This window comes from Oncorhynchus keta, chromosome 22 (assembly GCF_023373465.1).
Source record: "Oncorhynchus keta strain PuntledgeMale-10-30-2019 chromosome 22, Oket_V2, whole genome shotgun sequence".
Taxonomy (NCBI): Eukaryota; Metazoa; Chordata; class Actinopteri; order Salmoniformes; family Salmonidae; genus Oncorhynchus; species Oncorhynchus keta.
The window spans coordinates 20,809,731-20,837,548 of NC_068442.1; the positions used below are offsets into that span (position 1 = coordinate 20,809,731).

The 27,818-nt window shown below is 42.3% G+C and overlaps 2 protein-coding genes and 1 long non-coding RNA gene across 8 annotated transcripts; all 3 read right to left on the bottom strand.

The window, feature by feature from the left end:
• Nucleotides 1-229: 229 nt before the first annotated feature.
• sephs1 (selenophosphate synthetase 1) lies at nucleotides 230-12,849 on the bottom strand. Of its 3 annotated transcripts, none has more exons than XM_035798428.1 (10): nucleotides 12,717-12,849; nucleotides 9,750-9,878; nucleotides 9,342-9,438; nucleotides 9,153-9,256; nucleotides 6,265-6,372; nucleotides 6,016-6,170; nucleotides 5,732-5,822; nucleotides 2,333-2,432; nucleotides 1,782-1,994; nucleotides 230-1,689 (listed from the first exon to the last, which is right to left on the bottom strand). In XM_035798428.1, exons 2-10 carry the CDS (start codon nucleotides 9,843-9,845, stop codon nucleotides 1,475-1,477), a joined length of 1,179 nt encoding a protein of 392 aa, XP_035654321.1. In that variant the 5' UTR covers nucleotides 9,846-9,878; nucleotides 12,717-12,849; the 3' UTR covers nucleotides 230-1,474. The 3 variants fall into 3 exon arrangements, with proteins under 3 accessions (XP_035654321.1, XP_035654320.1, XP_035654322.1); XM_035798427.1 differs by having other exon boundaries at nucleotides 12,638-12,758; XM_035798429.2 differs by having other exon boundaries at nucleotides 12,703-12,736.
• A 1,842-nt stretch (nucleotides 12,850-14,691) lies between these two features.
• bend7 (BEN domain containing 7) lies at nucleotides 14,692-23,490 on the bottom strand. 4 transcript variants are annotated; one of them, XM_052474866.1, is made up of 10 exons: nucleotides 23,024-23,490; nucleotides 21,739-21,816; nucleotides 21,307-21,651; nucleotides 20,569-21,050; nucleotides 20,357-20,464; nucleotides 20,166-20,283; nucleotides 19,931-20,044; nucleotides 19,799-19,840; nucleotides 18,241-18,291; nucleotides 14,692-18,043 (listed from the first exon to the last, which is right to left on the bottom strand). In XM_052474866.1, exons 1-10 carry the CDS (start codon nucleotides 23,091-23,093, stop codon nucleotides 17,985-17,987), a joined length of 1,467 nt encoding a protein of 488 aa, XP_052330826.1. In that variant the 5' UTR covers nucleotides 23,094-23,490; the 3' UTR covers nucleotides 14,692-17,984. The 4 variants fall into 4 exon arrangements, with proteins under 4 accessions (XP_052330826.1, XP_052330825.1, XP_052330828.1 ...); XM_052474865.1 differs by having other exon boundaries at nucleotides 19,799-19,843; XM_052474868.1 differs by lacking the exon at nucleotides 18,241-18,291.
• A 1,793-nt stretch (nucleotides 23,491-25,283) lies between these two features.
• Nucleotides 25,284-26,171, bottom strand: LOC118401158 (uncharacterized). The gene is made up of 2 exons (XR_004829185.2): nucleotides 25,698-26,171; nucleotides 25,284-25,582 (listed from the first exon to the last, which is right to left on the bottom strand). It is a non-coding gene; the product is annotated as an uncharacterized LOC118401158 (long non-coding RNA).
• Between the last annotated feature and the right edge of the window lie 1,647 nt (nucleotides 26,172-27,818).

Below are 27,818 nucleotides of genomic sequence, written 5' to 3' on the forward strand. Positions count from 1 at the left end.
GCTGAAGCGTTAGATTGCGCGCTGGAAATGTTAAGGTCTTTTCCGATTGAGCCGACATATGCAGCGTTTACCGTGAATTTAGTCTCCACTAATGCTGGAACGTTGCATTTAAATTTCATTCACGCTGTAATGCTGAACTTCCACGAGTCAGATTGAATAGAGCCCTTGATGTTGCTGTGTAGATGGCTACTTCCTGCTTTAAGAAACAAGATGAGAGAACACACAGTCCTTCAGTGTAAGAGAGGATCCAGTTTTATTTCAGTTTGGAAGCAGTGCCATACAATCCTTTATGGTACCAGATATTAGAAAAGGCCTTATATCAGATTACTGGAGATTATTAAGACTACACTGAACCCAACCAGGATGATTAGAAACAGATTGTAGATTTGAGATACTGTGAACAAAGTACACTACCGGTATACAAATGATGGAACCTCTAGGTACTGGAAGATTATATGGCACATCAGAGTAAGCTCTGCTACAGATGGATACACTGGTATTATTTTCATGGAGAAAAGTGTCAACCAAGACTTGAGTGCTTTCCATTTCATCTGCCTCATCATGACCCCTGCTTCCTGAAAAGGTAGTCAGTCGTACAATGCAACAGAGTTGAGACAGAATGCTCCGACTTCTTCAAAATCCTATTGTGTGATCACATCTCTATAGGTGAGTATATCAAATTATCCCAGGCCGTTGTGTTCTTTTCCTGTAAAATGATTTAATGTCCTTGTTATGAATGATCATATCACTGATTTAAAGTTCAGGGCAGCAATGTGAACAGACGGAGTCCACCTTAGATTCCATCAGTTTGATAGTGCTCTCGTAAAACAATGCAAGAAAATAAAACATTTGATTTATTTTGGGGGAAAAAATACAAAAAGTCAAAGTAAAAAAAGCAACCATTACGTTCACACTCTTTAAAGGCATTTTTCAATCTTTCAAGGCATCGCTTATAGCTTTCAACTTGAACTAGGCTTTTGAACTGTACACATAGTGAACGGACAAACAAAAACGCTATCTCGCTACCCATCACTTACACATGCTTAGCACCCTTTAAAAAGAGCCCAAAAGGCAACGGACACCCAGTCTCCAAAAGATTCAAAATGAATCAACAGTATCGGATAATCTTCATCATCATCAATTCTCAAACCCAGAAGCTGCCTGCCTCTACAATTAAACGTAACAGATTACAACAGACACAAAAGGCAAATAGATTTTTACTTTCGTTCTATTCTTTTGAGAGAATTTTTCTTTTTAGTTGTGTGATGACCTGCCCCTAAGGCTTCTGTCTGAGGCAGGTGTGCATACACAGCAACCCAGTTAATTGTGTGTGTGTGTATATATACATACACACACACACACACACACACGTGTATACATTTAACACGCTCTAGTTTAAGAATATGCGAAAAAAGAAAAAAAAACTTGTCCGAGCTTGTGGTTCTGGTCTGCGTTGCAGGGGGGGTGGGGGTTATTATGAGGTTGCGCCGGGTGTGGGATTGACATTCTGTGTGGAGAGCTGAGGAGCGACCTCGATGATTCGTGGTTTATCGATTATTCGGGCAGTGCGGTTGCCCTTCTCCACGATGCCGATGATCCAGGCCTGGTGGCCCTCACCGTATTTAGGAGATTTGATCTCAGCGCAGAAACGAGCTGCCTGCTCCCTGGGAAGACAGATCAACAGACCCCCTACAGGTAGGTAGAGAGAGGTGGGTGATGATTATGTGTGTGAAAGACAAGCAAGAGACAACAGACCGACAAAAACGCCCAGACACACACACCTGATGTCTCAGGGCAGGTTCCGTGCATGAGTCCGAACATATTCCCGCAGGCCTTGGACACCGCTGCCATCTTGGCAAGCACGGGGAGGTTGTGGATGACGAACGACACCTCGCTACGCTGTTGCCGTGCCAATGTCTGGGCGTGGCCCAGGATCCCGAAGCCAGTGATGTCAGTGGCAGCGTGTGCATTGAAGGTGTGCATCAGACCAGCGGCTGGAGAGAGAAAAACAACGACATCAATATTTAAAATCATATTGGTTCAAACAATGGTAGAAGACAGAAGAGAGGAGAGGAGAAGTAAGAGAAAGAAGGCAGGGAGAACAACTTGAGGAAATGTACTTGGTCTGTCGAGTCGGGCTGTGTGTGTGTGTGTGTGTGTGTGTGTGTGTGTGTGTGTGTGTGTGTGTGTGTGTGTGTGTGTGTGTGTGTGTGTGTTTCTAAGACAAATTAAAGCTAACTAAACGTATCGAATGGACAGTAGAAATCACGCTTCATTGTCCTTCATGAGGAAAAGTCCAGCCTCAGTATTTTACACACGTGTGCGTGTGTACCTGTCCTGTTGAGCCGGGCCATGTTCATCATGGCTTCTTGATAGGCCAGCTCTACATCCTCCTGAGTCACCACTAGCTTGATCTTATTCCACTTCTCAGGCTGAAGGACAGACAGAGAGACACACACAAACGATATCTACAGTACCAGTCAAAAGTTGACACACCTACTCATTCAAGGGTTTTCCCTTATTTTCTAAACTATTTTCTAAATTATAGAATAGTGAAGACATCAACACTATAAAATAACACATATTGAATCATGTAGTAACTAAAGGTGTTAAATCAAAATATATTTGAGATTCTTCAAAGTAGCCAACCTTTGCCTTGATGACAGCTTTGCACACTCTTGGCATTCTCTAAACCAGCTTCATGAGGAATGTTTTTCCAACAGTCTTGAAGGAGTTCCCACATATGCTGAGCACTTGTAGGCTGCTTTTCCTTCACTCTGCAGTTCTACTCATCCCAACCCATCTCAACTGGTTTGAGGTCGGGGAGTGTGGAGGCCAGGTCATCTGATGCAGCACTCCATCACTCTCCTTCTTGGTCAAATAGCCCTTACACATCCTGGAGGTGTGTTTGGGGTCATTGTCCTGTTGAAAAACAAATGATAGTAGGACTAAGCATAAACCAGATGGGATGGCGTATGGCTGCTGAATGCTGTGGTAGCCATGCTGATTAAGTGTGCCTTGAATTCCTAATAAAATCACTGACAGTGTCACCAGCAAAGCACCCCCTCACCATCACACCTCCTCCTCCATGCTTCACGGTGGGAACCACAAGCACGTTCACCTACTGTGCGTTTCACAAAGACAGCGGTGGGAACTAAAAATCTAATATTTGGACTGATCAGACCAAAGGACAGATTTCCACCAGTCTATTGTCCATTGCTCGTGTTTCTTGGCCCAAGCAAGTATCTTCTTCTTATTGGTGTCCTTTAGTAGTGGTTTATTTACAGCAATTCGGCCATGAAGGCCTGATTCACGCAGTCTCCTCTGAACAGTTGATGTTGAGATGTATCTGTTACTTGAACTCTGTGAATAATTCATTTGGGCTGCAATCTGAGGTGCAGTTAACTCTAATGAACTAATCCTCTGCAGCGGGGCTAACTCTGGGTCTTCCATTCCTATGGCGGTCCTCATGAAAGACAGTTTCAGCATAGCGCTGAATGGTTTTTGCAATTGCACTTGAAGAAACTTTGAATTTTTCCGGATTCACTGACCTTCATGTCTTAAAGTAATGATGGAATGTCGTTTCTTTTCGCTTATTTTAGCTGGTCTTGTCATAATATGGACTTGGTCTTTTACCAAATAATATGGACTTGGTCTTTTACCAAATTCTGTATACCACCCCTACCTTGTCACAACACAACTGATTGGCTCAAATGCATTAAGGAAAGAAATTCCACAAATTAACAAGGCACATCTGTTAACTGAAATGGATTCCAGGTGACTTCCTCATGAAGCTGGTTGAGAGAATGCGTGTAAATCTGTCATCTAGGTAAAGTGTGGACACTTTGAAGAAACCATTTAGATTTTTTAAAGACTTTTTTGGTAACTACTACTACTATTCCATATGTGTTACTTCATAATTTGGATGTCTTCACTATTATTTTACAATGTGGAAAACTGTACAAATAAAGGAAAACCCTGGAATGAGTAGGTGTCCAAACTTATGACTGTACATACATACACAGTGCAATTGGGAAATATTCAGACCCCTTGACTTTATCCACATTTTGTTATGTTACAGCTTTTTCTAAAAATGTTTATATATATATATATATATATATATATATATATATATATATATATATATATATATATATATATAAATAAATCACACAATACCCATTAATCACAAAGCAAAAACAGGTTTTTATAATTTTTGTAAATGTATTAAAATAAAATGAAAATGAAATAATACATTTACATAAGTATTCAGACCATTTACTCTGTACTTTGTTGAAGCACCTTTGGCAGCAATTACAGCCTTGACTCTTCTTGGGTAGAACGCTACAAAGTTGGGGAGCGTTTGCTGCACATCTATTTTCAGTTCTCTCCAGAGATGTTCGATTGGGTTCAAGTCCGGGCTCTGGCTGGATCACTCAAGGACATTCAGAAACGTGTCCCGAAGCCACTCTTGCATTGTCTTGGCTGTGTGCTTAGGGTCGTTCTCCTGTTGGAAGGTGAACCTTCGCCCCAGTCTGAGGTCCTGAGAACTCTGGAGCAGGTTTTCATCAAGGATCTCTCTGTACTTTGCCTCGATCCTGACTAGTCTCCCAGTCCCTGCCGCTGAAGAACATCCACACAGGATGAGGCTTCCACAACCATGCTTCACCGTAGGGATGGTGCCAGGTTTCCTCCAGACAGGACGTTTGGCATTCAGGCCAAAGAGTTCAATCTTGGTTTCAAAAGACCAGATAATCTTGTTTCTCAGGGTCTGAGAGTCTTTAGGTGCCTTTTAGCAAACTTCAAGCAGGCTGTCATGTGCCTTTTACTGAGGAGTGACTTCCGTCTGGCCACTCTACTTTAAAGGCCTGATTGGTGGAGTGCTGCAGAGATGGTTGTCCTTCTGGAAGGTTCTCCCATCTCCACAGTGAACTCTGGAGCTCTGTCAGAGTGACCATTGTGTTCTTGGTCACTTCCCTGACCAAGGCCCTTCTGCCCCGATTGCTCCGTTTGTCCAGGTGGCCAGCTGTAGAAAGAGTCTTGGTGGTTCCAATCTTCTTCCATTTAGGAATGATGGAGGCCACTGTGTACTTGGGGACCTTCAATGCTACAGAAATATTTTGGTACACTTTCCCAGATCTGTGCCTCGACACAATCCTGTCTATGAGCTCTACGGAAAATTCCTTTTGACCTCGTGGCTTGGTTTTTGCTCTGACATGCACTGTCAACTGTGGGACATTATATAGACAGATGTGTGCCTTTACAAATCATGTCCAATCAATTGAATTTACCACAGGTGGACTCTAATCAAGTTTTAGAAACATTTCAAAGGAAACAGGACGCACCTGAGCTCAATTTCGAGTCTCATAGCGAAGGGTCTGAATACTCATGTAAATAAGGCATAATAATACATTTGCAAAAAAAATTAAAAACCTGCTTTAGCTTTGTTGTTATGGGGTATTGTGGGTAGATTTTTCAATTCAATTTTAGAATAAGGCTGTAACCTAACAAAATGTGGAAAAAGTAAAGTGGTCTGAATACTTTCCGAAGGTACTGTACACATGACATTAGACCACTGAATTAATGAAAACCACCGATAAAGCTTTGACTCGACTGTAGAGGTTGATATTTTGGAACAAATACAGACACCTTGTTTGTTGACATTTTAGTGTTGAAGTTACAATATAGGCTATTAAATCAAATGAAAGGTGGTTTGTGTGTTGACACTTACGATGTCCAGCCACTGGTGTACAGCCACAGCCACCTGAGTCCCCAGAGGTTTGGTGAGCACCAACACATCTCCTGGCACTGCATTATCTGGCCTGGGAGACAGCAGAGAACACATCAACATGATCAATTCTGATATCATGACTATCACAACGCAAAACAGAGCTCACATGACAAAACTAGCAATAGTTCAGAGGCTTAAACAGAGAACAAGAACGAGACGGAGAGAGCGACCGAGAGGGGGCAAGAGTTGGACAAGAGGGTAGCTGTCTATGAGAGCGTTCTTACATGATGAACTCATTGGGTTGACAGACGGTGGTGGCCACACCCCCCATGACCACCCAGGGGTTAAGCACCGTCTGTCCCCCTGTCACAGACGTGCCTGCTTCCTCTGACGCGTCTTTGAAACCCTGGATGATCAGAGGCATCACCTTGTCCCGCTCCTGACAGGGAAATAGAGAAAGGAGAGGGACAATTTAGTGGCTGGGTGCTAGCCATTGGTGGTGTTGGTGGTGTGTGTGTGTCAATGCAATTTACCTTTTCTGACAGTTTGTTACTGATCCCCAGTAGCATCAGCATGTTGTCACATTCCGTCACTCCCATGGCATACAGGTCACTTAGAACGTTGGCACACGCAATTCGCCCCTACAGACAGTTATCAAGAAGGCATTATTGACATGATTTAGAAACACGACATGACCAAAAGTAGGTGGAGAACTGCTCGTCGAATGTGTCATTCCAAAATCATGGGCATTTATATGGAGTTGGTTCTCCCCTTTGCTGCTACAACAGCGTCTACTCTTCTGGGAAGGCTTTCCACTAGATGTTGGAACATTGCTGCGGGGACTTGCTTCCCATTCAGCCACAAGAGCATTAGTGAGGTCGGGCGATGAGACGTGGCTCACAGTATGCGTTCCAATAAATCCCAAAGGTGTTCAATGGGGTTTAGGTGTGAGGTCAGGGCTCTGTGCAGACCATTCAAGTTCTTCCACACCAATCTCGACAAACCATTTCTGTATGGACCTCGCTTTGTGCATCGGGGCATTGTCATGCTGAAACAGGAAAGGGCCTTCCCCAAACTGTTGCCACAAAGTTGGAAGCACAGAATCTTCTATAATGTCATTGTATGCTGTAGCTTTAAGATTTCCCTTTACTGAAACAAAGGGGCCTAGCCCAAACCATGAAAAACAACCCCAGACCATTATTCCTCCTCCACCAAACTTTACAGTTGGCACTATGCATTGGAGCGGGTAGAGTTCTCCTGGCATCCACCAAAGCCAGATTTGTCTGTCAGACTGCCAGATGGTGATACATCACTCCAGAGAACGCGTTTCCACTGCTCCAGAGTCCAATATCGGCGAGCATTACACCACTCCAGCCGACGGTCTTGGAAACCGATCTCATGAAGCTCCTGACGAACAGTTATTGTGCTGACGTTGCTTGCAGAGGCAGTTTGGAACTCATTAGTGAGTGTTGCAACTGAGGACAGATTAATTTTACACGCTTCAGCACTCGCCGGTCACATTCTGTGAGCATGTGAGGCCTACCACTCTGTTGTTGCTCCAAGACGTTTCCACTTCACAATAACTGCACACGAGTTGACCGGGGCAACTCTAGCAGCGTAGAAATTTAACAAACTGACTTGTTGAAATGTTGGCATCCTATCATTCACGTTGAAATTCACTGAACTCTTCAGTAAGGCCTTTCTAATAGCAATATTTGTCTATGGAGATTGCATGGCTGTGTGTTCCATTTTATACACCTGTCAGGAACGGTGTGGCCGAAATAGCCAAATCCACTCATTTGAAGGGGTGTCCACATACTTTGTATATATAGTGTATGAATGAAGATTACACATACTCCGCTCAAGGTGAAAGACTCCAGTCCAAAGCTCTCCGTAACTATTCAATCTACAGTGCATTCGGAAAGTATTCAGACCCCTTGACTTTTCCCCACAATTTGTGGAATTAAATAAAAAATGTTCCTCATCAGTCTACACACACTACCATCTACCCCATAACAAGAACAGGTTTTTAGAAATGTTCGCAAAATTATTTTTAAAAATACCTTATTTACATAAGTATTCAGACCCTATGAGACAAAATTGAGCTCAGATGCATCCTGTTTCCTTTGAAATGTTTCTAAAACATGATTGGAGTCCACCTGTGGAACATTCAATTGATTGGACATGATTTGGAAAGGCACACACCCATCTACATAAATGTCTCACAGTTGACAGTGCATGTCAGACCAGTAACCAAGCCATGAGGTCAAAGGATTTGTCTGCAGAGCTCCGAGACAGGATTGTGTTGAGGCACAGATCTGGGGAAGGGTAGAACTGGCCACCCGCCAAACTGAGCTATTGGGGCAGAAGGGCCTTGATCAGGGAGGTGACCAAGAACCCAATGATCACTGACAGAGTTCCAGAGTTCCTCTGTGTAGATGGGAGAATCTTCCAGAAGGGCAACCATCTCTACAGCACTCCACCAATCAGGCCTTTACGGTAGAGTTGCCAGACAGAAGCCACTCCTCAGTAAAAGGCACACGACAGCCCGCTTGGAGTTTGCCAAAATGCACCTAAAGGACTCTCAGATCACGAGTAACAAGATTCTCTGGTCTGATGAAACCAAGATTGACCTCTTTGGCCTGAATGCCAAGCGTCACCTCTGGAGGAAACCTGGCACCATTGCTACGGTGAAGCATGGTGGTGGCAGCATCATGCTGTGGGGATGTTTTCAGCGGCAGGGACTGGGAGACTAATCAGGATTGAGGGCAAGATGAATGAAGCAAAGTACAGAGAGATCCTTGATGAAAACCTGCTCCAGAGTGCTTAGGACCTCAGACTGGGGTGAAGGTTCATCTACCAAAAGGACAACAACCTTAAGCACACAGCCAAGACAACGCAGGAGTGACTGAATGTCTGAGTGACCCAGCCAGAGCCCAGACTTGAACCGGATCTAACCTCTCTGGAGAGACCTGAAAATAGCTGTGCAGCGACGCTCCCCATCCAACCTGACAGAGCTTGAGAGGCTCTGCAGAGCGGAATGGGAGAAACTCCCCAAATACAGCTGTGCCAACCTTGTAGCGTCAGACCTGAGGCTGTAATCACTGCCAAATGTGCTTCAACAAAGTACTGAGTAAAGGCTCTGCAAACTTATATATATGTGATATTTCCCGTTTTTCATTTTTAATACATTTGTCTAAAAACCTGTTTTTGCTTCGTCATTATTTGGTATTTTGTGTAGATTGAGAGGGGAAAACGATTTAATCAATTTTAGAAAAAGGCTGTAACGTAACAAAATGTGGAAAAAGTCAAGAGGTCTGAATAACTTTCAGAATTCACTGTATATGATATTCTCAGGACCTAAAGCATGTGGTATAGCTGAAAACAGTAAAACAAAGAGTGGTACAGAATGAAAACATACCATCATGTAGGGGTCGTCCACTATGGGGTAGATGTAGTCTGTCGTCTGGACGAGAGAAAGGCCCCCGTGTCGGAGGGGGATGACACAGGTGTCCATACCAATGCCTGCATAGAACAGAGTTATTATTAAACTGTAAAAGTTATCTAAAGTATGGATGTGATTAAAGTGCATATGTGTATGTGTTCATACCAAGTCTGGGCATGACAGCCCCAAGGAACTGTTCATCCTCCTGATAGTGGTTCTCCTGCAGGGCTTCTAGAAGCTTCTGTAGCACATCCTGGGGCACCTATGGAATAACAAGCAGATTAACTTAGAAGTACAAGTGAAGCATAATCATAATCATCCTAATGTTAACATTTGTAGTGCTTCTCACACTCATCACAGTTTACATTGTATAGTTATGAACATAGAGTAAATGTCTGCTTGTTGCTCCCAAACATTATTTAATATTGAAGCTAGGGATACAGCAAATAATATTCGTAAGCAGCAAAGACTGAGTGGACATTAACATTCTATTTAATGCCATTATACCAGTAGGCAGTCTTAGATGTCGCCTAATAACTCTCTTTACCGCGCCAGGGGTGTAGAAAAACCCACCTTGCAGCCCGTTCCTTTGAGCTCAGTGAAGCGTGTGAGTCTGAAGCTTTTGTCTAGTTCATAGCTCTCTGGGTTAAATGACTCTCTGACAGACATGGCTGGAAACACTTTGGGATCTCAGTCAATAACCTGAGGTGGACAGAAGAGCGGGAAAAGGGAAGAGAGGAGAGGGATGAGGAACATGTCTGGAGTAATGCTGGACATTCACCACTGACTACACCTCTACTCTGTTCAACCAATCAGCATCTGGGATCAGGATACAGTGACTTAGGATAACGGAATAGAGAAGGACTCAGGGATGAGTGAAAGGAGAGAGAGTAAAACATGAAATATCCAGTTGTTGTGTAACTACAACTAAACTGAAAAGGTACAGGTATAGCGGATGCTGACACTTAGTTAAAATGTATCCTCGGGTATCAATAGCGTGGAAGAATGTTGAAGAATGATTGACTACGTTATAGTGCTATTAATGGAGATTAGGTTATAACTCCAAAATGTCCAAAGTGAGAACTTGCAAATACCTAATACAACCAAAAATGCCTATTAATTTATGTATCGTTTAGTGGCTGAATCAGTTGATTCATGTTTTTAATTTGTTTCAAAACCCTATCTAAAATCAATCATAAATGAATTACTCAAAATACATTTGAGGGAAAAAGTGAACTTCTTAGAAAAGTCAGAGATGTTTAAAGTAGGATAAATCAATCTAGACAGATTGTTTCAAAGACAGTATTGCTAAATCTTATTAGATTGTTCTAGTGAGCTGCCTACCAGGGATGTAGTGCTGCCATACGGCTGCATGGGGAGCACAGGCAGAGCCGCAATTTCAGAATACAAAGCTGGTGAAAATATTTCTGGAAATGTATTCTGATCAATTCTATTTAATTACCACTCAAATTCCATGAAAATTATAGTAAATGAATATGTAAGCTATAGTAGCCTATAGGTAGGTAAATGGTGGTTTCTTCCCTGCCTTCCCTCTCTCTGGCGTGTGTGCAGAAGCAAGTCGGTCGGAAGCTTGACCACTTTGTGCTGGCCAAAACCAACGTAACAAGCCACAGACAGAAACCTCTACCAGGGGTTGCTAAAACAGTTGTCCTCAAAACAGGTTGTTATGGACTTCGGGATCATGTACGATGCACTTGAACTCACCCTACTGTCCGAGTGCTTAGCTTACAGAAACGTACCACCCCTATTCCATATGCAAACAAACGGATCCACCCCATGAATCATCAAACTAACAAGATCTAGGAACCAAATTCACTGTGCCTGCCTTGATGTTCAGAAAACTCCACAGACCCCTCTTCAGTAGTGGAACCCAGAACGATGTGTGACCACTTGGTTAAGGTGCAGTCCTTTCACCACCACGATTCAAAGGGCCCTCAAATCGCTTAAAATAACCCTCAACGAGATATGTTGCCCATGCTAAGTCCTACTCATCACTTAGTATTATTACAAATAGAAGATGATCAGTTCTCACAATGGTGATTGTTTAGTAATCAAAGCTGAATCAATGCCTCGCAAGCTCACAATTATTAATTAGTATGTTACATAACAGAACTGAAAACAATAGTAGGGCCTATATACACTGTAGCTTTGTGGCAGAATAAAGCAGATGTGTTACACCAAAAACACCTCCTCAGTCATTTCTTATCTGAAGCTGAATAGTCATTTTTTCCCCTCGTGGCCAAAACTAGGCAGGATATAGGTCTATGTTTTGATTGAAACAATATAGGTCTACAGGAAAGGCTAATCGTTTGTTTACACCATCTGCTTTAATTCGCGTGAGAAACAGTAATTCAAGAAGATCAAAATACATATTCCCATGAAATGTATTGAGATCAAATGGATTGGCATGCAGTTTGGAGTGTCCACTGGTAAAACGTGAAGATTTAACATTCACAACTGACAATCATGGCATATATTGAAATGAGGTATGCCAAACTTGGTGTTTATGAGTATTAAATGTTCTGACAATATGTGTGGGCATAGGAAGACGTTACATTTGGAGGATGCATTTTATCCATAGGCCTGTTCTACAATGATATTAATTAAATAGGCTACATATGTTGGTGCAAACTTTAATTGAGAAATGATGACATCATTCACATTTTTAAAAATCGCTCCCTCCCCTAAAACAAATGGCACTACATCACTGTTTACAAACACCTTTAAGGACATAGAATCAGACCTAACTCATGTAATTTCTTTGATAAATACAACAGAAAATCCCAGCCGCAGACTAGGAGCAAACTTTCCCTGTGTGATCGAGCCTGTACTTCATCATGGCTCTGGCTAAATTGTTGCGCTCAGGGCCTAGTTTGAAACGGTTTAACGGGGGCGTTTTGGAGGCTCCTGAAACAGTGCGAGGAGGATGTGAAGTTGGGCTAGTGTGCGCCAGCTCCAGTTAAATCATTAAGTCATTTGCAGCCAACATTCAACTTCAGCAGTCAAAAGTTTGAAATATTAACTATCTACAGACAGTAAAACATGGTGTTAACAATAATTCGGTGGGCTAGCTGCAAGACAGGAAAAGCCCACCGATTTGAACAAACCTGCCTGAGAGCTAACGTTTGCTAATCAAAGAGTTAGCTATCAATCAAGTATGACTGATTGGGCCTCATACAGGATTTAAAAAACGTACAGAATAGTACTGTATTCATCATTTCCGTTATAGAAACCAGAACAATAAGGAGCATTTTATGGTTCGAAGTAAGCGGGAGGCGCAGTGTATAAAAATGTCGGCGGTGGAAAAAATTAACCCCTTCGTGTCCAGCGCCATGCGAGACGTGCAACAACATACTTTGTAACAATAAAATAGCGCCATACATGCAACTTGCACACCGTTTGTCATCATATGCTGCCTACGATATATTTAAAGTACCCACCCTTGCATTTACAGGGCTGAAGCGGAGGTGTATTCCTATAACATTTCCCCTTTAATTGCTCTCACCAGTTTATCCTTACCGGTTTTGCTTTAGCTTCGGGTCTCCCGATACAAGAGAAGGGACGGTACCAGAATGCATTTGGAGTAAATCGGGTGCCTCTGCAGATAGCCTGACGAAAAATACATTCCTTTTTACTTCTTGTTTTACAACAGAATAATACATTTATTCGGCGTTGGGAGGGGCATAAAATAAATAGATGTACATGCGTCAGATTATATCGCAACGTGAGGAAAGTAATCACAACTGGGGAGTTTTTTTTTATTAAGCACGAGCAAAAATACTATTTTGTCTGTGGCATGAGATCACAAAGGGTCCTTCACAAGGAGACTAGCGGTTTTACCTCCCCTTTAAAGAACCGCAGAGTCTGGCAATAAAAAGTCAACAATGGATTGTACCTTTAATTTAGTATTTTCCCTCCAATGTGATCCCTCACATCAGTAGTATTACATATGCTGTAATCTAGTTTATAGTATTCACAGTAGAAACAGTGCATGCGTAATGTTATATGATTGTACATTCAATGTTAAATTACCTCTGAATTCCAGTATATGTTCAGTAGGCTATCGGTTTTTTATAAAAACGTGTCATTAGTGTGTGGTTTTAACCATGTGGGAAAAGACTGATAACTTTGCAAATGAATGACTGAATGAATGATTTCCATTAATCGACTTGCTAAATGTATTTTTAATTAGGTCTTACAATTATACTCATAATATGTCAGCACAAAGGCATTGATGCATCTGGAACTACTGAATGGTGCTGATATGAGGGTTAAGCAATGGGAACATAAACTATAATTTATAGTAGACAATTCATCATGTCTAGGGGCACGTTCGAGTGGATCATTTTTGTAAAGTTGGTGACCATCTTTCAAAGTATATTGCATTATGGGGTTAAAAATGTCAGACTAGAGCCTACATGTCGACTGTATGAACTTTACAAAAATCATGTGATCAAAGGTTATTTAAGGTTTTGGTCGTGTTCCCCGGCTCAGACGTTGCATACCACGTCAACCTCAGTTGGGCACCATATTGCTATAACATATGATGTGGTTAGCTGATACGTAACATATTAAGGTGTTCTAAGTTCTGGCAGGCGTCAGCAATGTCTGATCAGAGGAACGGAACTTTTGACTGCAGTCGACTGCAAGTTTCTGCAGTTGTTACCAACTTCATCCTGCAGCCATCACCGACATTGCGGGAGACTTTTGCCAACCAATCATTACGGTGTTTTTGTTTGACCCACGCGAATGTGACCAAAGACATGACTGAAACAGGAAACAACTTTGCCGTGATTCCTGTATACAGTGGAGTAATACAAATTAATTTGATATTTGAGGCTCTCTCTCAATGATTGATTGTACAATGTACACACATATGATTTCAGTTTGTGAGTGTGTGATGTAAGGGTTGGAGCCATGTTTATTTCGACATTACAAAGAAAAATGTTTATAAACAAATGCAACACTGCAATGTGAGCCTTGCTGTTGGAAAACTACATTAGTGTCCGACTTACGGATGTCGCAGATACACTTTCCCGACTTCATTCCGCAACTTTTGTCTACAGTCAGTTGCTTTCGCCTTACCACTCAAACGCACCCAAGATGTTTCCACCTGTCTGTGGTAAGGAGAGGAGGCGTTTGATATTTTCCAACAGAACCAGAATGGTGTTGGGCTCCTGGCAAACACTAGATGGAGAAAATCACTGTTTTAAAAATGTTTAAACTTTTGATGATGTCATCGGGTATAACTTTTTAACTTTGTATTGGTATTGTGCTGGAGATAATGAAAAATAGGTTGGAAAGTGGTGGAATTGCCCTTTAACTCAAACCCTAATTTCAACCCAACACCTTGTACTTGCTCGTTATCAGTTCTGACAATCTCACTTGAACTCGTGTTCATAATTCTAGCACGAAACTGATCTAATCAAAGGAGCTATCATTTACAGTGTTTGCTCTCAAAGCAGCACTCATCATCAACTAAAACACAGTACCATCAGATCATATTTAGTTTAATATGTATTATACACAATCAATTGTACATGTACACAAAGGAGCCTTACATGAAGGTGTTGGCAGGTGGCACAGTGAACACAAATAAAAACAGTACTGTCCTATTGGTCACATTAATAACATAAATGGCACTGAGGTGCATAGTGAGTGGCAGGTTAGAATGCCATTAAGACAACACATTACAGTCTACATGGTATACAAAACCATAACTATTTTAAAAGGCGCAATCCGTACATTTGAGGTTCATAAGTTCAAAGATGTCACCTGGAAGAGATGTTGTTTTTATATTGTAGGACTGAGGGACTTTACAAGTGCAAAACAAAGAGTTACCAGGAAGTTATCCACCTTTGTTTTCAGATAAACAGTCATAAAGAGACAACAACCCTGCTGAAAAAAACAGCATAGACCAGCACAGACTAGTGACCAGCCTTCGTTTTGTTTTCGCTGGTGACCAGCAGGGTTGGGGTCAATTCCAATTGTATTTCAAATTCAATTCTCGAATTCAAGCAGGAAGTACAGAATTTACTTGGAATTGCAGCAATCTTCAAACAACTTCATTTGATTTAAATAAGAATTTTGATTGTCTGAATTGGAATTGGAATTGAACATGAACCTTGGAATGGAATTAGATTGGATTTAGACTGTCTGAATATGAATTGAATTGAAGAACAAAACCATCCTTGGAATGGAATTGGAATTGAATTGGAAAATAAAAACATCCCAATGAATGGAATTGGAATTTTAAAAATGGTCAAACTTGAATTGTATTATAATTGTGCAATTTACATTTACTGGAGCTAATGCATTTAGCACACTGGGATATATGCAAATGTGGGCAAATATCTGCATATATCCCAGAGTGCCAGTTAGTGAACATTGGAATTACCACCCGTGAATCACCGTGACTGTGTTAGCTATTGACAGAAACATGGTTTTGCATTTAATTCTTATCAAACCAGTAGCTTTCACCAAGTGAGTGCCAAAGTGAATATAGTATCCTTAAAATGTTACCCTTCATGACAATACATTACATATGGTATCATAAGGCTATACCTCAACAGCCTAGTTTTACCCTTACACAGTGGTCTGAAACTCCTGGTTTGCAGGCCACAACAGGCATGTCACATTATGCTGGCTTGCAAAGTGATATGTAATACCCAGCTATTTGAATTTTCAACCTGCATTTAGAATGACTGCCAAGGTAGGGAGAATTGGACAAAGAAAACTACCTAAACCAGGGATGGGCAACTTTGGGTCGGGATGGGGGCCACAAAAAAATCTGAACTCATCATGAGGGGCCCACAGTGGCTTGCGGGTCTGCGTAACCACATCCATACCCACATATGCAGTCAAAGCCGGCCCTAACATTTTAGTGTCCCCGCTGGACAGGAGAAAAAAGTTAATTTCCTGAAATCATTTTTTGCCACTCTACATATTTTTTCCATTGGGCATATAAAATATTTTACAATTTAACAGCTAATTTCCTGCAAATCTTCACATTTTTCCATAGGGTGGAGAGAAATGTTTGCAGTTTTTAATATGATATCTGAGGGAGAGTGATAAACAAAATCATGTAATTCAACCATGATTACTAAGTTTAGATAGCTGGCTAGACTAATTTAGCAGTCTAAAAAATGTTGGTTGACATGGGCTAATTGAGTGACTGTCAGTTACCATATTTCCATCCAGTTTTAATGTGGGTAAAGTCATACCATATTAAAAAAATATATATACGTCAGCTGTGATGAAAACAGGTAGTTTCAGTACAATTTTATAAATGCTGACAGATCATTTGTTCGTTCGACATGGTGGAATCTTTTTGTGTTGGTAAAATTAACTATGAAAGAAGTTGTGTTGGAATCGCCTTTATGCGCAAATATTGATATGATAACCATCATTTCAAAGTATCATGAGATGATATGGTGTGTAGTCCTCCCAATATGACTCAGGAAACCATGCAGTTTATTAGGCTACAGATCAAAAAGGTTATGATGAACTTCACAGGGTGGTGAAAGTGAACAGTGATATTGATGCACCTTTACAATAAATATTGAGGGTATTATTCAGGTGACATGATGATTGATGCTTGACTGCCATTTGACCCAAAAATATATTCTCGCTCTTATTCATAATAATCTCATCATGTAGACCACCGCACAGCCTACCCGCACTGTATCTGCAAGCGTTTGGCACATGCCAAGGCCAGAGTAAATTCAAAAAAATATACCTGCAATAAAGCATGCTGGGAAATATGATAGGTGTGGTTTTGAGTGTCAGTGTTTTACTACAGACTAGAAATGATACAATCACGCTCAACTCTGGTTATTAACACCAAGTGGTTATTTTACACTGAGTGTTAATTTAAGTCCTGCACTAAAACAAAAACTCATTAATTTTATGGAGAGTGGAATTCCACTCTACATTTAGTATTTTTTGCATTACTTAGACAGACACATAGCATTAAGGGTGTCGGATTTGAACCCTGGTCTATGGTGGGGAGACACATTCGCTTGTTGCTGGGAGTGTTTCCCACATGACCTCGACTCTAGACAATCCTTTCATTTCTAACATAAATCTTGTTTCGAACAAAATACGTGAAAAGGGATACGTGAACATTTTGGCAATGAGCCCCTTTATCTACTTCCCCAGAGTCAGATGAAATTGTGGATACCATTTTTATGTCTCTGGGTATCTGCTAGCATATTTTTCAATGATCACCAGTGTCCAAAACCTAGCAAAGGCTGGTCACCAGCGAAAAACACAACGAAGGCTTGTCACCAGGGAAAACACAACGAAGGCTGGTTACCAGCATAAACACAACAGATGCTGGTCTGCCATCGAAAACACAGCGAAGGCTGGTCACCAGCAAAAACACAATGCAGGTAGGTCACCAGTGAAAATACAACGAAGGCTGGTCTTCCAGCATAACTAGCTAGACTTTGCTGGTCAGCCAGCAGAACCAGCTAGACTATACTGGTCAGACTGGTGTGTGTGTGTATATTTCTGTGTGTGTCTGTGTGTGTGCATGTGGTGTGCATATGTAAAACAAAGCAGTCCATGGAAACTAACTACATTTCACTAACCAACTTATTTTGGTCACTGTTCCGTTTTTTCTCTACAACCACAATACAATTTTGACATAGCTGTAAAAGAACAATACATCTTCCAAAATGGACTTTCTAAAGTGGCACAACGCATCAAGTTAGTGGAGCAACAAAAACATAAAGTACAGTGCGTTGTATCTTCATTGCAAGTTGTTGATTCACAGCACCGGAATCAATCAGTCACATTCTTCCCCACCTTAACCAAACATGCCGGCTTGTTGTAGTCACAGCCTACAGGACACATTTTCAATTAAAACAGTGTTATATCAAATGTAATTAAATTATCTAATTATAACCTGAGTGTGTGTGTGTGTGTGTGTGTGTGTGTGTGTGTGTGTGTGTGTGTGTGTGTGTGTGTGTGTGTGTGTGTGTGTGTGTGTGTGTGTGTGTGTGTGTGTGTGTGTGTGTGTGTGTGTGTGTGGTGTTACCTGTTGCTAGAAACTCCCTCTCCTCCCTCTCTCCAGACAGCTGAAGAGATTCTATTGCAAGAATATGATATCACCATAGTTATCAATCCACATAAAAACATGTATTTATTTATTTAACCTTTATTTAACTAGGCTCTCGAGTGGCTCAGTGGTGTAAGGCACTGCATCTCAGTGCTAGAGGCGTCACTACAGACCCTGGTTTGATTTCAGGCTGTATCACAGTTTTGTGTGAAGCAAACATACAGATGTTCAGCATTTACTACGATACTACTGTCAGTGGTGGAAAAAGTACCCTATTGTCATACTTGAGTAAAAGTAAAGATACCTTAATAGAAAATGACTCAAGTAAAAGTGAAAGTCACCCAGTAAAATTCTACTTTAGTAAAAGTCTGAAAGTATTAGTTTTAAAATATACTTAAGTATCAAAAGGATAGCCAAAGGCCCACTCCAACACTCAGACATAATTTACAAATGCAGCATTTGTGTTTAGTTAGTCTGCCAAATCAGAGGCAGCAGGGATGAGCAGGGATGTTTTCTTGATAAGTGTGTGAATTGGACCATTTTCCTGTCCTGTTAAGAATTCAAAATGTAAAGAGTACTTTTGGGTGTCAGGGAAATGTCTGCAGTAAAAACTAAATTATTTTCTTTAGGGATGTAGTGAAGTAAAAGTAAAGTACAGATACCCCCAAAAAAACTACCTAAGTAGTACTTTCAAGTATTTTTACTTAAGTACTTTACACCACTGACTACTGTTAATGTAGAGAGTTTGCTAGTCTCCAGTGTACTGCTGTTCTCATATGAGAGCTGCTGTTAAAGGGGGTGAGCTCAGTCCAGTCTAACACAGTTCAGTACATCCTCTGAACAGTGTCCACATCCCCCACCCTAATGTTACAGAAATTCTGGACTGATGCACGATGAGGTAATAGAGAACTACCGACAGACAGAGGGAGAAAGGAGCAGGGTAGACAGAGAGGGAGGGAAGACAGAAACAGATGTGGAGGGAAAAAAGAGAAAAAGAGAGGGAGTGAGGGAAATAATAAGAAAGAAAGAGTGCGAGAGAGATAAAGATGGGAGACATGAGAAAGAGAGTAGAGGGATTGGTGAAAGAGCGTAGGAGACAGAGGAGAGAGAAGGGGAGTGTGTGTGTGTGTGTGTGTGTGTGTGTGTGTGTGTGTGTGTGTGTGTGTGTGTGTGTGTGTGTGTGTGTGTGTGTGTGTGTGTGTGTGTGTGTGTGTGTGTGTGTGTGTGTGTGTGTGTGTGTGTGTGTGTGTGTGTGTGTGTGTGTGTGTGTGTGTGTGTGTGTGTGTGTGAAAGAGTAAGTTGAAATAGAGAGGAGCAGGAGAGAGAGTAGCACCGTGTGAAACAAATTAGCTGACATTTTGGGAGTCTGAGAAGAGAATGTCAAATGTCAGGGGGATCGCCTCACTTAAACATACCGGCCAAAGACAGAGCCATTACACCCAAGGTGCATAAACCAGGGACGGATGGCTGAGCGAAGGAGGGGAAGGGGTAATGTCAGGTGCAGCGACTGTTGTCATGTGTGTGCATATGTGTGTACCTGTGCACGGTCTGTTGAAGATGTCCTGAGGGTCTGTAGCCTCTGCTGAGTCCACAAAACAACAGAGTTTCAGTAAGATACATTCTGAACCCACACACAAACACACACACACACAAACACACACACACACACCTCTCTTTAGTCGTCTGCGGGCAAGTTTGATCTGGTCCTGTAGTATCTGGACCCAATCTCGAGGGCCTGGCAGCTTCTCTATTCTGTGAGTTGTGCAGTACTTCTCTGTAAACACTAGACACAGCATGGGAGATTTACAGAAAACACAACAAAACAAGTAGATATTACATCTCTCTCGCTCCATGCCCGATCTCTCTCCACTCCACTCCACTCTCACGGTGTGTTTCTTTCCTACCTTTAATGGCTCCCACAATGTTCTGGTCCAGTCCTTTCCTTTGGTCGTTCAGACCTCTCTTCCTCTTGCCGTTGGGCAGTGAGTTAGCTAGCGTGGTGTCGTCAAAGAAGGCGCACACCTGTGACCAAGATGGTGTGTCAATCAACATAAATAAAGTGAATAAAGCCAGTGATAAGGTTAATAAGACCCACCAACTTCCTGAAGAGCAGGCTTCCAGAGCGTGTGTAGTTGACCAGGATTGAGTCCAGCTGGGCCTTGGGAATAAACACCTCATAGTCCTCCGCTAGACGCACCTCACTCTGGGGGAGAGAGAGAGAGAGAAAAAGAGGCATATACGTCTCACAACAGAGACAGACAGACTGATAGTACACTACCCCCCACGCACACACACAGTGCACCATACCTCTGAGGATTGAAGACCTTTGGGTTGTCTATAGCTAGGATTGTGTGTGTCGTCACCAGGGATGGGCTTGTTCTGCATGGACAGGGTTTGAATGGAGAGCTCGGGTGAGGTGGAGGTAGAGGGTGAGGCAGGGGTGTGCACAGGTCTCTCCAGCTCTCTGCTCCCCCTCTCCCTCCTTCCCCCGGACTCCAGGGGTACACAGGCAGGGGACGAGGGGGGGAGAGGGGGAACAGCTGCCCTCTTGCTGGGTGCACTCAGTGGAGCAACCTTGTGGACAGGACGTCTCTTGCGGGGTCTGCGACGCGGAGCTGTAGGGACAGGGCAAGGGGGGCAGGGAGGGGCCCTGTGCTCCTGCTTCTCCTGGGAACCTTTCTGTGTCTGCATTAGCCTCCTCATGGTGCGTAGCTCCTGTAGAATGGCCTGTAAGGTGCTCTTACAGTTACACATACAGCAGGGAGCCTCTACCACTGCAGGAGCCACATCTGCACGGGAACACACAGACACACACATATACACATATGTGTCATTACATGGGACAACCGTTTTGCCCAGGCAGCTCTGACACCCCATGTCTGACTGTTCAAATGACACAAGCTTCTCCACTGTCTGTCTGCCTTACCAGACAGGGACTGATAGAGGCCTCTTTATGATGTCACTGCTCTGTATAATGATGTGGCTGTCTGGTTCTGCAGACATTGTCTGGATGGAAGATAGACCTCATAAAGAGACCCCCATTACCATTAGTTTTGACTGTGCCTTTGGTGGTTGTGTTGAGCATCCTCTGGGTCTTGGAGCGTGTGCCGTATTGGCCAGACCCCTGGCCGTTGGGGACTGGATTGGGTATAGACATGGGACTGGGCTCTGTTTCCCCTGCTGAGCTCCAGACACTGATCTGGGGGTCCTCCAGGTCTGGGGGAAAAGCAGCCGGCTGCGCCCAGCTCAGGTGCTCCTCCTGGGGCTCCTGTTTGAGGCTGTTTCCCTCTGCTCCCACACGCTGGTACATCCGGCCGGCCTTGTCACTCAGCAAACGCATCATGCCTGTGATCTGTCTTTTAATCTCCACACCCTCATCACCCAACCAGGCTGGGGAGGAAAGAGAGGAGTTAGAAAGAGAGGACGTGTGTGTGTGTGTATTTTTCCTGACTAAAATAAAGAGCATGAATATCATACCTTCTGGCATGGCAGTCTCTTTTGATGCTCCATTGACATGTATATTGACGGCATTGTCAAAACTCCTTGCGTCAAAATCTGTGAAAATGAAAACACCAGAGATCTGTAATATCTAGGGTACAATCAGGGTAGTTTGGTGTAAATCCAAAATAATGACATTAAAATAAATAAAATTATGTTTGTATGACTGATGATAATATACATATGAGGGTTGACATACAATGAATGTACAAAACATTAGGAACACCTTCCTAATATTGAGTTGCACCACCATGTTCCCTCAGAACAGCCTTAATTCATCGGGTCATGGACTACAAGGTGTCGAAAGTGTTCCACAGGGATGCTGGCCCATGTTGACTCCAATGCTTCCCACAGTAGTCTCAAGTTGGCTGGATGTCCTTTGGGTGGTGGACCATTCTTGATACACACAGGAAACTGTTGATCGTGAAAAAGCCAGCTGCGTTGCAATTCTTGACACACTCAAACCGGTGTGCCTGGCATCTATACTCCTTTCAAAGACACTTCAATCTTTTGTCTTGCCCATTAACCCTCTGAATGGCATACATACAAAACCATGTCTTAAATGTCTCAAGGATTAAACTTCCTTCTTTAACCTGTCTCCTCCCCTTCATCTACACTGAATGAAGTGGATTTAACAAGTAACATCAATAAGGAATCATAGATTTCACCTGGATTCCCCTGGTCAGTCTATCATGGAAAGAGCAGGTATTCCTAATGTTTTGTACACTCAGTGTATGTATGAAAACATTGCATTCCTCTGTCTAGGCCCACATCATACACTATGCTATGGTAATTATGTGGGCTGTGATGTAAACCAATGATTCTCCACCCTCCTCCCATTCAGCCCAGAATCCACCACCTGTGGGTGGTATTGTATGACGAAATCTTTCTCACTAAAAACACTCTCTCAGCTCTCAGAAAGATTATTCTCACTAGTTCACAAAAAAGTGCCCTAAAGGCTAGACAGATACAAGATAAAATAATATTATAATCATATTCTGTACAAAATCACTGATCCACTGCCTAAATGCTCTCTGGGTGTTCTTAGTTCGTTGCGTTGGTTGAATTTCCTTTTTTAAATACTCACTCACCTATCTATTTTTTTGTAAACCATGACGAGTGAGTTATACATGCATAACAGGTACATACCTATGTACTGACGTAGCCATCTCTATCCTATTGTTTACAGTGTAGCACTGACTTGCTCACAGCGCCAGACGTTCACAGACACACAGACAGACACGCAGTCTCCCGTATCCCCTACCTTGTTCTTGCTCATGGACCAGTTTGAAGCTCTGAGATTTCCTTCTTCTTTTCCTCTCGCTAAACTCCATCTTTACAGGATCTGTGTGTTGAAGAGCCGAGGATGCCTCATCAGAAAGCGAAGCGCGCAGTGCATCCGCACACAGAAGATCACTGACCGTCTGCCCTAATAATGCTCCGTTAAAATTCGCCTTCAAGATCTTTTATAGTTCCATCAAACATTCACTCTGTAAAAGCTCTTCAAATAATAACTGAGGAACTAATTATTGTTTTTCATCACAGTCATCTTTTAAATGGGTTGTCCTCAGAGGGCTGTCCGTTTTTTGGCTATGTAAATAAATAAATGACTTAATTCTTACAAATTCGTCACATCTATGCCTTTGCGCCACCTGATGGTCGCAACAATCCAGTTCTCTGCTATATTCTGGACTGGAGGGTCAACACTTAAATGATAATGCCCGATACGCCGGCTTCGTCTCCGGCCTAACTACACCAGTGCCAATATATTATTTAAACAGCGGCATCTCGGGGATTATCACTTAAATAACAATTGAACATATTAATAGGATTGAGAAATTAGAATAGCTACATCAATATATTATATTCTATATTCTGTTGGCAATAGAGTATTGTTCTGTCTTGTGATGTAAATTATTTTATAAGACTTGATTATTCAGTCTTAATAACACATTCTTAATGTCATATTATTATAATTTTATTTTTCAACACTGTTGGCTCCTGCTACATTAGGTAAGAGTTTTGGTGAACGATGTGGCTGCGGTTTCGGATTTTCTGGAACCCGATTTGCAGTGGCTAATTATACATATATTTCTGCACGTGTGTGATTCTTATGTAGCTACTGCCTAGCTAGAAACAAGTACTTGCCCCAATCGTGGCCCTATTCTGGCGAGCCAGAACTGATTTAATCAGTCGAATCCGGGTGCCATATTGAATGACTGCCCAGAATCGGGTTGATTCTGTCTACCATAACTTTGTTGTATTGTTTATTTACCTAGGCAAGTCAGTTAAGAAAAAATTGTATTTACAATGACGGACAAACCCTAACCTTGAAGAAGCTGGGCCAATTGTGCGCTGCCGTATGGGACTCCCAATCAAGGCCGTTATGATACAGCCTGGAACCAGGGTCTGTAGTGACGCCTCTAGCACTGAGATGCAGTGCCTTAGACAACTGCGCCACTCTGGAGTCGGTATCTTGCCAGAATCCCATCAGAAGTGTACCGATGCAAAGTCATATTTATTTCGGTATTACTGGGCTATATTGTTAAGCAATAAGACATATGGCCTATTTACCACAGCTAAGGGAGTGCCTGGATACAGCCCTTAGCCGTGGTATATAGGCCATATACCATTAACAGGTACCTTTATAGACCGGTTGCCAACACAGTATGGCAAGGAACTACACATCTAAATTGAAAATGTTGCTTTAATAAATCAATTCCGCCAGAAAAAGTAGTCCGGACAAAAGTCTCATTACTATGCAACAACCACAGGCTAGCTAGCAAGCTTACATTAAATGTAGGCAAAAACCGAGCATTAGCGCCACTTCTAAAGTGACCAACACATTCAAATGATTTATTCATGTTGATCTGAATGTTGCTATTTATTGTGTACAAATGAAAAACATTGTCAGATGTTATCGTTTGTTGTTGGCTCCACGCTGCTGGAAATGGAAGCTGTTATTTTAGATGGGGGAGCTGCTGTTGTGCTGTCTGAGAATAATGCTTCCAGATTTGGCCTCCAATATTTTTGAAGAGAGATTGCGAATCTGTGTCCTCGACAGAGTATTCCTCGCGCCTATAGTCAAGCAATCGCACAGGCGATTTTAGCATGTATATCTGGATGGCAAAGCCACTACACAACACATTAATTGCATTATAACGGTGACAAACGGTGCCTACAAACTGTTAGGGCCTACATAAAGCTGTCCCAACAGCAGAGTTCATTCCAACTGCTAAACCTGGCTTTCAGCTGAGCCTTGTCTGGCAGCTAAACAGTTCATTCAGCCTCATTTAATGCCTTTAAAAAAATGCATAGCTGATATGACAGACTTGCTGAAACAAATGTGGTTTCTACTGACAATTGAGATGTACAAATTATGGTATAAGACTACACGCTAATGAGAAGCAACCCGTAATTTCGATTAAGACGTTCACTATTGTCTGCCAATCACACCACCACAGAAAGCACTACGCTAGGCTGAAACGCCTGCATTTTTGAGCTGCATTACGCAAGCAAGAGACCATGTTTGTATGCGGCTTTATTAACTCAATTACATTTTTTTGTTACATCGCTTGCAAACTGATATAACATATATTAATGCCAAAATAGCAAAACAGGCAAGCCCCGCACCCCCTAAAAAAAAGTGTCGCTCAAAACAGGTGGGGCTGCCCCACCTGTCCTGAATGACCGGTCGCCATTGATCATCCGACAGTTTCTCAATCACGGTGGTTCGGAGGCACTGGTTTGTTTAAATCTGCGACGGGACAGGTATTTTGCAGGGTTGAGGGTGGTCACTCCCCTCGGCTCGTCTTTTGTGTACCTGAAACATATAATACAAAATAACGTGAACTAATAGTTAGGCCTACAACACTACCGGTTATATTGTCAGGGTACGTTAGAATAATTTAACTAGCTAGCGTTAACAGTTAACTTACATATGTATCAGTTCACTGGTGGGCAGCTTTGTTGAGCCCCTCTTTCCTCAACTTTTTAATTACGCCGACATACATTGTTTGTTGCTCGTTGTGAATTTGGTGTCCTTCTGTCTACTCCATTCCAGACTAGGGGGGGGGGGGTCGTTGATATGTCGGTTCAAACCAGCTCAGAGTCCAGCGTAACGTTAGCTGCTAATCCTATATTATTCGCCATACATGTTTCTCACAAAACCATGAAAGTATCATAGAATGACGTTCCGTTTGTTGTATTCCCAAACTCACAATGTATCCCATGTTCTGCACACCAGTCAGTGAAGCAGGCAAGTACCCATTTAGTTTGTTTCAGTTTCTATCAAGTTGATCGAAAGGCTTATTTTCTACATCGGCATGTCGAACTATTGTTGATGTTGCCATTTTATCGACGTGAAAAGGCGCAACGATATCAAGGTGACAAGCCTAAATAGTCATGGTATACCGTCTCACACACAGCTAAATGCTGTTTTAGCCAATCAGCATCCAGTATCCAAATATGCGTGATCAATATTTACTTCCAGGCAATGTAGTAAACTAAAGCCTAGTCATATGTAGGAAGTAAATGTCCTAGGAAAGCTAACTGCCCCGTGCTTCTCCGCCCATGCATAGGCAGCCGACTCTATTTCATTGAGACCACACGTATACTCACTCGGGCACTTGATCTCGCACGCCCAACGAGGAGAGGTAGGCTACTTACTGTAACTTGAAGCAGCGAATTCTGATTGTGTGAATAATTTGACAAAGATGCTTTTAATACAACAGGTAGGCTAACTAACGCATACAAAGCAGAAAGACGGAACATTTTCAAATAATCTACGGGACAACAATATATTTGAATCGCAAAATTGCCCGCTCCCAACTGCAGCATGAAAAATGCCAACCATGCCGCAATGATCTCTGTCGGGAACCGCAGGTACTACAGCCCTCTACTACCGTGGCCCTAAAGTAAGCAAACAACATTTAAAAAATAATAGGCTGCTAAATTTGGTAAAAGGCTTAAAAATATTTTAAAGGCCTATGAAGTTTAGGAAAATGCTAGAACATATTTCAGAGTCCTGCAAAATTTGGTAAAAGGCAGCAAAATATGTCGGCCTGCTAGTTTATTAAAATGCTGCATAATATTTCAAAGGCCTGCAAAATTTGGTAGAAGTCATGCGAAATATTTTAAAGGCCTGCAAAATGCTTTAAGAAGCATTTGACAATGGTCTGAGTACATGTGTTTTGTTCATAAAGTCACTCTTGGGTCATCCCCAGAGAACAGTTTGAAAATCCACTTTCTCAGTGAGGCAAATACGGCAACAATGACGAGCACTAAATGATTCCACAAAACCCCGCAATGTTTACCAAGATTATCTCCAGTTACTTGGACAATACTACCATGTATACGACCACTGAAGAAGGGAACTTCAATACCCTCAGTCTCAAGCATTTCAAATCACTTACTATTGGCTTAAGAATGGAATCAAATCCATGCATTTGAAGGTCCTGATATGGAAAAGTGCACATAAGGGAATATTTACCAAAATGTAATTAAACTTTGGGGTAAAATTATTCAACGTAAACTCAGCAAAAAAAGAAACATCCTCTCACTGTCAACTGCATTTATTTATGAACATAAGATTCAACAACTGAGACAATGAACAAGTTCCACAGACATGTGATTAACAGAAATGGAATGTGTCCCTGAACAAAGGGAGGGGGGGTCAAGATAAAAAATAACAGTCCATATCTGGTGTAGCCACCAGCTACATTGAGTACTGTAGTGCATCTCCTCATGGACTGAACCAGATTTGACAGTTCTTGCTGTTAGATGTTACCCCACTCTTCCACCAAGGCACCTGCAAGTTCCCAGACATTTCTGGGGGGAATGGCCCTAGCCATCACCCTCCGATCCAACAGGTCCCAGACGTGCTCAATGGGATTGAGATCCGGGCTCTTCGTTGGACATGGCAGAACACTGACATTCCTGTCTTGCAGGAAATCACGCACAGAACGAGCAGTATGGCTGATGGCATTGTCATGTTGGAGGGTCATGTCAGGATGAGCCTGCAGGAAGGGTACCACATGAGGGAGGAGGATGTCTTCCCT